General features: G+C 45.2%; 1 protein-coding gene and 1 pseudogene across 1 annotated transcript; both read left to right on the top strand.

Annotated features, from left to right (window-relative positions):
• Window positions 1-2,981: 2,981 nt before the first annotated feature.
• On the top strand, window positions 2,982-4,739 carry LOC147459056 (uncharacterized). Its single transcript, XM_086510417.1, has one exon. It carries the CDS (start codon window positions 4,305-4,307, stop codon window positions 4,737-4,739), a length of 435 nt encoding a protein of 144 aa, XP_086366543.1. The 5' UTR covers window positions 2,982-4,304.
• A 165-nt stretch (window positions 4,740-4,904) lies between these two features.
• Window positions 4,905-8,247, top strand: LOC147459055 (uncharacterized; annotated as a pseudogene).
• Window positions 8,248-12,924: the final 4,677 nt, after the last annotated feature.

Below are 12,924 nucleotides of genomic sequence, written 5' to 3'. Positions count from 1 at the left end.
TTATTGGGCATGGTTCAATTGGCTTCTTCTTTAGAAGGGATTTGTCTTCTGCAGAAATAACTCCGGGGCAATCCATAAGCAGTCACTTTCCTTTCTCAGCCAATGGAGCATAGCTGAATGCATGGTATGCATGTGAACAAGGCAATAGAACAACATGTCTTGAGCGATTATCATGAATTTTTACACCACAAGCATTGCACACATCAATGAGAACAACACTATGTCCAGGAGCTGAAACTCGTGCAGGCAAGACTATGGTTTTAGGTAGCATTGGTTGACTAACCATGTCTATCACAAACGTGACACAGAGACCAAAGGTTTCCTCATGCTCCAAGCATTTGGATAATTCTTCCTCTAGGCAAGAGACCTCTATTATCACACAGTGTCAAACATGTATAAAATTGGTATGAATGCTTGAAGATCGGTATAATAATGTTATCATACCGGTTTGATTACATCCTGCCGGTATAATGTTATCCCACCGGTATGATGTTATTATATTGGATAGTATAACATCATACCGGTAGGATAACATTATACCGGAAGGATAACATCAAACTGGTTGGATTTTATCATACCGTTAGGGTGTAATCATACCGGTCGGATCTAACCATACCAGTCGGATGTAACCATACCGGTAGGATATAACCATACTGTTAAGATGTAATCATACCGGTAGGATATAATCATTCCGGTAGGATTTAATCATATCGGTAGGATATAATCCTACCAGTATGATAACATCCTAACGGTATTATCATCTACCCTTACCGAATTGATGTTATTGTCATACTATTATGTTTTTTTATTATTCGGTTTTGTGGTACCACATTTACCCATCCCGGTATGATAGAGCCATAATACGGTATTGTAAAACTTATAATACCATTTTCACTATTAGAGTTCAGTACATTATGGTTATCATAATCATACCGTTACTTTAGTGTTAAACTACTATTTTGTTTTGTTACTATATCAGTATTATTTTGTTGTTATATCTGTATTATGTTGCTTTCATACCGTTATTGTGATCATTGATAGAACTTATAGTGACATGTTCACCAATAGAATACCAATACCAGTATTGCAACCGTTACTTTGCAGGTATGTTACCATTATTTATAGTAATCAATCTACTTTATAGGTATTATTGTGTAATCATTCCACAACAGTATATAGACTATAGTATAGTGTACATCCAAACCAGTACTTTGCAGGTATTATACTACAATCAGATGGAGTTAAAAGCATACATGTGCCTGTTGTAGGGTGGCTTTTTCTTGGTCAAATTTTTATTGGAGTCTGTCAAGAAAGCTTGTTGGTACATTGGCATCGTTAAGGAAGTTCATTCAGATGGTGTCAAGGGCATCCTCGCAACGGTGCACATCAGCAACAGATTTGACCACAAAATCCTTAGCCTTCTGACACTCAGTTGATACATTGTCATGAGATTTTCTAACCTCAACAAGTAGTTCTTGCAAGGACGTGGAGACTTCAACACTAAACGCAGACTGAGTAGTCGCAAAAAGCCCACTTTCGGCTGATGTACTTCCTGATGGGGTATTTACACAAGATGGAAGAACCACTTGGGGTTCCTGTGGATACTTGGGAAGTCTCTAACTTCCATTGTTCTATTTTCCTTTCTAAGTGACCCTCATTGGTCACATTCTTCACCACCTCAGATGCAAACTCAGCCCATTTACCGGACCTGTGCATACGAAATAAACATATCTGCGTGAAAACTTGACTCCCGGCAGATAGTTTGGTGGTTTGGATTGATACACCTGCTTGTAGAGCTGGTAGAATGCCTTGTAGTGATCCGGCCTTGCTGTTTTTATCGACACTTTTTTCTCCTTCACTGGAAGAAACTTGAAAACTTTCATCCAATTGGATATGGGCACATCTGCATCTATCAACTTCCTAACATCTTTCCCCTCAAGACTTAACCCATATTCCCTGTGAAAATCCTCATTTGTCGTTGGTACGGCCAAACTGTGTCGACCTATGGAACTGCAAGAAGATGAGGCATGACAGTTTGCAGGCAATTGGCAAAGACCTTGAGCAGATATTTGATGGAGCTAGGAGCCAGGTACAGGGGGATGGAGCACTCGGTAGTCAAAACTGCAAGTGTTTTTTTTGCTATCACAGGTGACAGGAGAAAATGTTTATATCCCAAGGTTGGGAATAAGCCAAGGGGTGCTGGATGCAGGTCCCATGAAGTTTGTGATATGGGATTTGGGGCAGGCTATCTGCATGACACTCGACTATCAAGGAGTGTATAGCAAATGAGGCATTGAATAGGTCGAAGATGGTGCAAAAGCCTTGGAGGTCAAAAGTGCTCGAGGGTTTCAAAGCTCGATGGGTATCTCCACCAAATGGTGCCGTCGTAGGAGATGGCATGAGAGGGGCGGCCATAAGCTCATTCATCCGCATGAGAAATAGCCTTTTTATAAAGCTTTGTGCGGAGCACAACTTGAAGCGGGGGTGATGAGAAGCTAAGGGGGAGTTTTTGATCCCGACAATCGGGGTGCCCTCCACTATCGGCAAATTACAAATCTATTGAAGTGCGACTCGAAGGAGGTGGCCGTGGCTACTTGAAGATGGAAATATTTGGATTCGGCTATCACGGCCTTGAGGTTTACTCGTTTGGCAGAGCAAAGGGATTGCGGTCGAACTCGGGTGGGAACCGCAAGCTATCGCAAGCTATATAAGGAAAAGTAAAATTATCGCCATGCTTTGTAAGAAGGAAAAAAAAAATGAGAACTAGTTTCGGAATTGCAGAGAAAGGCGAGGTGGCGGAGCTTTTGGGTCGCTCAGGGCTCGAGTTCGTGAGCTGCATGGCATGGCATGCGGGACAGATGTCTGGAAGCCCATGAAGGAGGGGGATGGAGTTGGATATCGGGACTGAGTAGCCCGCCATGAAAAGCAAGGAGAAGACGGCCAGTTGCATAAGGAAAGCCCGTCAGGTGAGTACAAAAGGGGGTGGCAGTTGCATGAAGAGGAGGTCGCGTCAGTTTTGCAGAGGAAGGCGACCAATAGCGAGGTCGCTATTGGCCAGAGCTGCAGTGGGAGCACGAGGAGAGGAGCCATGAGGTGGTGCAGCTTGAGTTAGGCAGCCAGGGATGGCGTGACCAGGGATACGAGAGCTCGTAGGAGCATTGGACAACAGAGGTGAGAGGAGGGTGCATGGTTGGTTGCCTGAGGGGCCGCCACAGGGTAAGCAGGTGAAGAGAAGGTCCCTTGGGCCTTGCCGGAGTAAGATGCAGCCAAGAGCAAGGGCGTCAGAGCATGGGGTGGCAGCCGATTGAAAGGTGGAGACCGCCAGAAGGGGTGACGACCCGATATACGGAGGGTGGTGGCGAGCTGTGGATGGTATAACAAGAAGGATTGGCGCAGCTTATGAGTTGTGGCTTGGAGTTTCTGAGAGGTGACGCTGCTTTGTGGGAGACCCAGCATGAAAGATGAGCTTGTGAGCGCTGCTGAGGGTGGCCTGTAATGGACAAGGGAGAGCCGTTTTGAGATGGTGGGTCATCGACTGAAAGGTTATGGCCTTGAACAAGGGGTGGTGGCCATGGTGGCGGTGATTGGAGTCACGAGAGGTTGGCCGAAGTGAGTACACGAGGTGGGCGGCCTTGTTGACCACGCAATTGCTTGGTGTGGTGGGGACCGACTCACAAGGGGCATGCCATATCAGGTGAAGATGATCGAAAGCGAAGGAGGCAAGGAGTCAATCGAGCACTGAAAGTGGGAGATCATCAGCGTGTTTGGAGCATCATACACCTTTTTTTGAAGAGTCTGCCTCGATATTTGTCCACTCTTTTCTCAAATTAGTCTTAATATTCTCTCTTGCTTTTGCATCTAATAGTATGTCGGGCATATATGTGCTTCCGATGGGTGGTGAGTGTGTCCTCTCTTTAAGGATGTTGCTGTGTTCAAATCCACAAGCTTGAAGGGAAACGGGTGCTTGCCAAAGATTTGATTGGGGTTTTTAGTGTCGATTGTTATTGGACTGCCTATATGTCCTACGGTGCTCTACAATGTTATAGATGGAAGCTATCTGGACCTACTTTGCAATTGGATCTATCTAGTCAGGGTTGGTCGGGTACGGGCTTGGGCATTAGTTGTTTGCAGATTGTGTATCTGGATGTGTGTTTGCTACGGGATAGGGGTGCTATGAGATCACTGAGCTATATAGAGGCATCGAGTTTATGTGCTGGTGGTTTTCCCATTTCTCCCTTTTCATCTTGTGGTGCCCCCACGGAGGACCCACTGATTGCTTCTTAACAAGGTGTTCTTGAGTCAAGATGAAGCAGGAGTTTGGGCCAGTGTTTAAAGGAGATGAGGATGCAGATGCTTGTCTTGCCAATTTTGAGCTGTTCATGCTGACGGTATTGTGGATGCCAGGTGACGAAGCAAAGCTCCAAACTCTACCTTTGGTGTTGCGAGGTAAAGCAAAAGTTTGGTTCGATGGCTTAGAAGGTGTACACAAGAAGACTTGGATTGGATTTTGCGAACAATTCTTACAAAGGTATCGAAAGGTCGTGTCGGCTTCGGAAGCAGATGCAAAGATCAAGGGTTTACAACAGGACGTAAGTGTAAATTTTGATGCTTTTGTTGATAAATTTGAAGCTTTTTGGAGGGATTTGGCGGCTGCTACCCAAGCAACCAATGCGGGATATTTGAAGCTCGAAAGGTTTCTATCATGCTTGTATCCCTATGTTTGTGAGAGTCGATTATGAAGATCCAAGCAATTATGATGAAGCCGTCAGAATTCCAGAGCAAAGAGTTGAAAGATGAAGAAGAAAATGGAGGCAGGATTGCTACAGTCGGCAATCACGGTAGCCAGTGGACCTAGGCTCAAATAGATTGAAGAGCATCATGAGATAAAAGCACCTTTTGTCAATATGAATGTGATAAAAGCACATGAAGCTAATGCCAGGGTAGAAGAGGTAGAAGAAGTGCCAACCAGGGCTCAACAGTTGCAGAGAGGAGTCTACCGAGTACCGCCTAATGTGCTTGACCAAGTGCATTTCGAAAAAGAAGCGGTGGAGAAGATAGCTGAAGTACCAAAGTCGGTGAGTTTTGTAGAGAAAGGTGAAATGTGTTTGAGCTATAGCAGTGCCTTGGATACGGACAACACATGGGAAACGGAATCTGCTTTCTCAAGGTATGAGACCTATGATGTTATGTATGTTGATAATTTGGTCAAAGAACAACAAGTAGTAGATGAAGAGCCAGTTTGCAAAGACCAGGGGGTCGGGAAACCCTCTCTCGTGCCTTGTGATGGTCAGACCATGCTGACTGAAGAGGAATTTCTTGATGAAGATGAATGGGGATTCGATGAGCCGATGGTCGATGTTGATGACGAAGCGCAAATTTTGGTTGCTAAAGCTATGGCGAGGATACAGGATATGCGAGGCTGTGTGTCTACTTCATTATCACTTGAAGAGCCTACAGATGAGGTTTTGCCAATGTTTGTTTTGGATGATCGGATCCCGCAGGTTGGTGTCATGCTGCTGATGGATCTGTTGATAAAGGTTGTTATGCAAGCAACACTATGCCGCTTGCTACAGGTTGTGTTTTTCAAAGACGACGATGCTATGGAGATCTCTCTTGACAATGGCTAGGAGACACAGGATGTAGGAGCTATGCAGGGTGTGCATGTTTGTTTTGGGCGTGCAGATGGTCCATGTATACAAATTTTTGAAGGGTGTTGCTATGTAGGTCTACGAAACTGGTTGGCTGACAAAATTACAGGTGCAAAGCACGGAATCCTTGCCTCTGTTTTACAGACGGATACTGATGATCAAAGCTATATTTTTTATCCTGGTGGAAGCTTCATTACAATTGGGAAAGCCTATGGCTTTCCATTTGACCCCGACGGGTGCTACAACCATTGAATCTCTCTCTATCTATCTACTATTTACTGCTATTTATTTAGCTCTTGTACATAGTATCTATCAACTTTCTTCTTATGAAATGATATCCTATCTAAATAATACTATGGTTGAGCATAAAAGCTCAACAAGGGGGTGGGCAATGATGGTACGGCCAAACTGTGTCGACCTATGGAAGTGCAAGAAGTCGAGTCATGGCAGTTTGCAGGCAATTGGCAAAGACCTTGAGCAGATATTTGATGGAGCTAGGAGCCAGGTACAGGGAGATGGAGCACTCAGTAGTCAAAACTGCAAGTGTTTTTTTTGCTATCACAGGTGATAAGAGCAAATGTTTATATCCCAAGGTTGGGAACAATGCAAGGGGTATTGGATGCAGGTACCATGAAGTTTGTGATATGGGATTTGGGGCAGGCTGTCTGCATGACACTCGACTATCAAGGAGTGTATAGCAAATGAGGCATTGAATAGGTCGAAGATGGTGCAAAAGCCATGGAGGTCAAAAGTGCTCGAGGGTTTCAAAGCTCGATGGGTATCTCCACCAAATGGTGCCGTCGTAGGAGATGGCATGAGAGGGGCGGCCATAAGCTCATTCATCCGCATGAGAAATAGCCTTTTTATAAAGCTTTGTGCGGAGCACAACTTGAAGCGGGGGTGATGAGAAGCTGAAGGGGGAGTTTTTGATCCCGACAATCGGGGTGCCCTCCACTATCGGCAAATTACAAAGCTTTTGAAGTGCGACTCAAAGGAGGTGGCCGTGGCTACTTGAAGATGGAAATATTTGGACTCGGCTATCACGGCCTTGAGGTTTACTCATTTGGCAGAGCAAAGGGATTGCGGTCGAACTCGGGTGGGAACCGCAAGCTATCGCAAGCTATATAAGGAAAAGTAAAATTATCGCCATGCTTTGTAAGAAGGAAAAACAAAAACGAGAACTAGTTTCGGAATTGCAGAGAAAGGCGAGGTGGCGGAGCTTTTGGGTGGGCTCGAGTTCGTGAGCTGCATGGCATGGCATGCGGGACAGATGTCTGGAAGCCCATGAAGGATGGGGATGGAGTTGGATATCGGGACTGAGTAGCCCGCCATGAAAAGCAAGGAGAACCCGGCCAGTTGCATAAGGAAAGCTCGTCAGGAGGTAAGGGTCGCGTCAGTTTTGCAGAGGAAGGCGACCAATAGCAAGGTCGCTATTGGCCAGCGCTGCAGAGGGAGCACGAGGAGAGGAGCCATGAGGTGGTGCAGCTTGAGTTAGGCAGCCAGTGATGGCGTGACCAGGGAAAGGAGAGCTCGTAGGAGCATTGGACAACAGAGGTGAGAGAAGGGTGCATGGTTGGCTGCCTGAGGGGCCGCCACAGGGTAAGCAGGTGAAGAGAAGGTCCATTGGGCCTTGCAGGAGTAAGATGCAGCCAAGAGCAAGGGAGTCAGAGCATGGGGTGGCAGCCGATTGAAAGGAGGAGACCGCCAGAAGGGGTGACGACCTGATATACGGAGGGTGGTGGCCGGCTGTGGATGGTATAACAAGAAGGATTGGCGCAGCTTATGAGTTGTGGCTTGGAGTTGCTGAGAGGTGACGCTGCTTTGTGGGAGACCCAGCATGAAAGATGAGCTTGCGCTGCTGAGGGTGGCCTGTAATGGACAAGGGAGAGCCGTTTTTAGATGGCGGGTCATCGACTGAAAGGGTATGGCCTTGAACAAGGGGTGGTGGCCATGGTAGCGATGATTGGAGTCACGAGAGGTTGGCCGAGCAAGTGAGTACACGAGGTGGGCGGCCTTGTTGACCATGCAATTGCTTGGTGTGGCCGGGACCGACTCACAAGGGGCATGCCATATCAGGTGAAGATGATCGAAAGCGAAGGAGGCAAGGAGTCATTTGAGCACTGAAAGTGGGAGATCATCAGCGTGTTTGGAGCATCATACACCTTTTTTTGAAGAGTCTGCCTCGATATTTGTCCACTCTTTTCTCAAATTAGTCTTAATATTCTCTCTTGCTTTTGCATCTAATAGTATGTCGGGCATATATGTGCTTCCGATGGGTGGTGAGTGTGTCCTCTCTTTAAGGATGTTGCTGTGTTCAAATCCACAAGCTTGAAGGGAAACGGGTGCTTGCCAAAGATTTGATTGGGGTTTTTAGTGTCGATTGTTATTGGACTGCCTATATGTCCTAATGTGCTCTACAGTGTTATAGATGGAAGCTATCTGGACCTATTTTGCAATTGGATCTATCTAGTCAGGGTTGGTCGGGTACGGGCTTGGGCATTAGTTGTTTGCAGATTGTGTATCTAGATGTGTGTTTGCTAGGGGATAGGGGTGCTGTGAGATCACTGAGCTATATAGAGGCATCGAGTTTATGTGCTGGTGGTTTTTCTATTTCCCCCTTTCCATCGTGCAGAATGACTTTAATGGCATCTCCACATCCTTGGGGTGAGCAAAGCGACTGATTTTGCGAGGAGGCTGTAACTTTTGTCTCTGAAAAGAATAAATCCATATTCATTACTCAATATTTCCACACCTCAATACTCTACTACACATATAGGTACGTTGTACACAACACAGAGAGAGACAGAGAGAGGTGACATACCTTCGTGGGAGAATGTTGGGCCTTTGTGGGGGAGACCTGTCGGGCTGCATTCCTTGGGCTCTTTCGTAGGTTGCTATCCATAGCGAAGGATAAGAAGCGTGCACAGGGGGGATGTAGAGTGAGTTGAGAAAGACACAGAGATATGGAGAAGTACAGTCATGCAAACATTCGATCGAACATTCGTCTGACGTGGGCTCCACACATGTTTTTGAATCCTCCACAAGATTATTAAGATTTTGTATCCTCCACACGATTATTTAATTCAAACAATTCTTGCCCATAACACCAGTTTCATACCCTCTAAATTTTAAGCCTCCAAAAGCAACTTTCAACCGGTTAAAACTGGGCCACCTATTCATGCATCCACCCAAGAAGTTTTGATTGAGAATTGCGGCTTAAATAAATGAGAAGAAGATAGTATTCAAATGGATATGGGGTTTTGGATTAAGGTGCTGGCTTAGCATTAGGATTCGGTAGATTATGTTGGGCTTAGTTAGAACTTAGGATTATGGTGGCTTGGTGTAGAGCTTAAGTTTATCGTGGCTAATGATTAGAGAAGTTAAGTTTTGAGAGCTCAAGGTTTGGCTACAGAGATTAGAGATTAGGCTCGGCTAATGGTTTGAGATTAGTCTTCGCTTATGGTTTGAGATTGGGCTTCTTAGCCTCCTCCCTAGGAGAAAAGTCCGTCCCTTGAAAAAGAGGAGAGAGCTTAAAAAAAAATGAGAGATCCCCCAAGAGCCGTCCCTTTTTCTTTTATAGGTTTCATGGGCCTCCCTTACTAAAAATGGCCTACCCATTAGCGACATCGCTAATGGGTAGCCACTCTATGATGTGGCACGCGAGAAAGATCAACTTTGCTGAAACTTGCCACTATCGGTCTCAATCGGAGCACCCCTGCGAGCTCTGCAACTCCCGTTTCTTTGCTGAGCCCGTGTGAGCATGCATGCACCCTACGCGAGAATCCAAATCTCATCCCCGTCTGCTGTTCGCTGCCTGCCATGATTTTCCTCCTTTTTCTTCTTTTTCTTACACACCCACTAAACTCAGGGCGCCATTAGATGAACCTTTGGACGGTCAGTTTAAGTGGGCGGGCGGACTTAGACTTGGTAAGGGCACCATTTTACGCATACATGCCTACTAAGGGTGAGCAAGACTTTAAAGTCATAACATTTTGAACTTTGGGCCGATCTTCACCTTGAATCATCAGGCGATTAGCAATCTGGATTACTGGATCATGTTCTAGTCAGTATCAACTGACATGACATCTCTAAGCGGCCCTGAAAGTGCATCTCATTTAACATGCATATCGACTGAAGCTTTCATTGCTTTCGAACACCCCATTTGGTATACATGCCGACGACATCATTATTTCCAATACCCCCTGACTAGCAATATTTCTGTGAATTCTTGTGCCTGCAAGTGGCCTCCAATACTACCATTACCTTGCTAGATGCAAGTATCATTGTTTGTCAAGGCTAGGCATTAGATATATTATAAAAGATGCTTCCACACAACCCACATTTGGCATACATATCGGGCACCGCACTGCATTAAGCGAGATGAATTTGACTCATCAAGGTGACCAAGGCGGCTTGGAACCGGTCCTCGGCAATACTTAAACTGCCCATATCTTGCCAACCAAAACCCCAATTGACAAACTTTGGTGGTTGTGATTTTTAAACTCTATCCGGCTCAATGTAGACAATAATTTGCTTTTCATGAGTCATGTTGGCTCTAACACTCCAGTCATTCTCGACGCCGACGGGCAGAACGGGAAGCACGGAAGGCAAAGAGTTCCAAGAGTTCTCGGTCCCGACAAAGAGACGAGGATACGAAGGGAAGTAAAGGAAGTCACCGTACTTCTAGCAGACAAACCAGAGAAGACATTGACACTGAGACAGAGACAGAGATTGATTGGGATGCTGACACCGAAAATTGCAAGAAGACTCCCAAGCGTCATTCTGAATCCAAGAATAGAAGTAGCAGGATTAGTAAGTAATCGGAATGATTACACAGCTTCCTTGAAGATTTTTTTTCCGATATTCAAGGGAGGGAAAAAGGATGGTCCAGATGTTTACATACAAGCTTTCGAGCAGTATGCTGAACTGAAAAATATTGATGAAGATGATTGGGGGGAATATTTTCCACAAACCTTGAAGGAGGCAGCGAGGAAATGGTATTACCATTACCCTGCCTGCCAGCTCAGATCATATAAAAAATTGCTCAAAGCCTTCAGGTTGAAATATTCTGACAATTGAGGGGACGAAGATATTCTCTGTGAATTAGATAAAATCAAACAGAGAAATTTATTAGTCCGCAGTTATGTGGAAAAGATCAAGGAGCTAACCAGGCAGCTGCAGGAACCGGCATCTGAGAAGAGATTGAGGGCATGGTTCCTGAATGGGTTCAGCAGCAAAAAGCTTAGGGAACAAGAGGTACCAGCCCCTACCAAGAAATTCAATGATCTGGTCCAAAGGGTATTAAAGCTGGAACAGGAGGCTAAGAAGGAAAAGAGCCACAAGAAGCGAAGGACCAGTAGCAGTAGCTATGCTACTGAAAGTTCTGACTCCAATGAGATGTCCAGTAGCTCCGAGAGTAGATCTAATGGAAGAGCAAAGGAGAAATCAAAGAAGGGATCCTGGACCAAGAAAATTGAAGAGATGGCTAGGCAGATTGCGAAAATTAGCCACACAAGACAGCTAATTCGAAATATGGAGACTTGGTGTTCAAGATGCAAATCCAAGGACCATATCTCCACTGAATGTCCACAATGTACCTACTACAAGGCTTTTGGTCACCTATGGAATCATTGTGGCATCAAAATTTACCACGTTAAGAAAGCATTAGGAAAAATTTGGACTCACAAAGGGGCCTTATAAGGAGTTTGACTTCCTCTCTCATGTCCAAAACGGGTGTGCGGTAATTTTTTTTCAAATCAACTCTAAACTTGGCGGTTCCTCTCTACTCTTCAAGCTCTTTCTATTGATATATAGCACGCCACGAGATTCCTCATGTTTTGAAAGATTCTATTTTTAATTCTCTAGATTCTAGACGGAATTGTCACATCACAAGAGAATAAAAAATAGAATCTTTCAAAACATGAGGAATCTCGTGGCGTGCTATATATTGAAATAGAAAGAGTTTGAAGAGTAGATTCTAGCTGCCAAATCTTCGCCAAGTTTAGAGTTGATTTGCAAAAATTTTACCGCACGCCCGTTTTGGACATGAGAGAGGAAGTCAAACTCCTTATAAGGCTTCTTTGTGAGTCCAAATTTTCCCTAATGGAAAAGATCTGTCAGTGGTTGCCTACATTGAACCAATGAAGGTAGAACCAGTTAAAGTAGCTCAAGAGGAGAGACCAGGTACCAGTGGTACTGGTTAGGGACGTGGCCGATTCCAAACAGGAATGGGCAGAGGCAGAGGAAGAGGCAACTTCTAGAACAGGAGCATGAATTGCTATACTTGTGGGGAGTATGGTCATTTTGCAGCCCAATTCCCATATGCACCAGCAACGACTACTACTAAGGCTAAGGCACTAGAGCCAGTCCCAGTCAAGGCAGTCACTAGGAGCAAGGGGGTAGTCATTGAAGAAATCCCAGACACTTCAAAAGCACAAGTCAATCCTCATAGCAGGTGGGCTCAACAAAGAGAAGTTTGGAATGCCAAAGGTAAAGCGAAGGTGGTAGATAAGTGGCAAGAGCAGAGGGAACTAGCGGCTAAAATCACGGAGGATTTAGCCAAGAAGCTGCCAGAGCAGCCAGAAAGTTCCGAAGCTAGAGTCATTCAGAGGATACCAGCCCAATCCACTGATAAAGATCAGTTAGTACCGGCCATAACTGAGACCATGCTGGCTGTGGTACATGGACTAGCTTATAAAATGGGAGTGGATGGAAAGAGTGGAAGCATTGCAAAAGAAGAATGGCAGTGTGAAGATACCAGTTCTTCAAGCTCTGACAATCAGTCTCACCAAGAGAGAGAATAAATTTGTGATAGAATTCAGAAGTTGTCTGTAGAGCTGGAGGATATAAGAAAAACCTTGCCTGAGGTGGCCAACTTTATCAAACAGCGCAGGAAAGCTGAGGCAACGGCCAGAATAGTGGACCTGACGGCCGTCTGAGATGATGAAGTTCCACTTATTCAGGTGGACTACAAGGTTAGGAAGTAGTGGGAACCTCTCTCAAGTGTTATCCTGGATGGAGGGGCCGGAGTCAACATAATGGGATCCCACCTTCAACAAAGAATGGGTATCACTAATATGAAACCAGCACCATTCAAAGTATGAATGGCAGATCATACAGTCGTACAAGCAATGGGTATGATTGAAAACATGCAGATAAGAGTTGGAGGGAGAAATTCAAGACCAGTTTCCTAGTCCTAGATGTGCAAGGAGCATATGGGATGCTACTAGGGTGCCCATGGTTGAGAACAACACATGTTGTTCATGACTATGCAAAT

This window comes from Adiantum capillus-veneris, chromosome 4 (genome assembly GCF_014529385.1).
Source record: "Adiantum capillus-veneris isolate H3 chromosome 4, ASM1452938v2, whole genome shotgun sequence".
NCBI classification, from domain to species: Eukaryota; Viridiplantae; Streptophyta; class Polypodiopsida; order Polypodiales; family Pteridaceae; genus Adiantum; species Adiantum capillus-veneris.
Note: the sequence above shows the minus strand (reverse complement) of the source record. Positions and strands in the feature narration are given on the sequence as shown.

Coding starts and splice junctions, on each gene's coding strand:
- LOC147459056 (XM_086510417.1), top strand. CDS start 4,305: ATGAAGCAGGAGTTTGGGCCAGTGTTTAAAGGAGATGAGGATGCAGAT.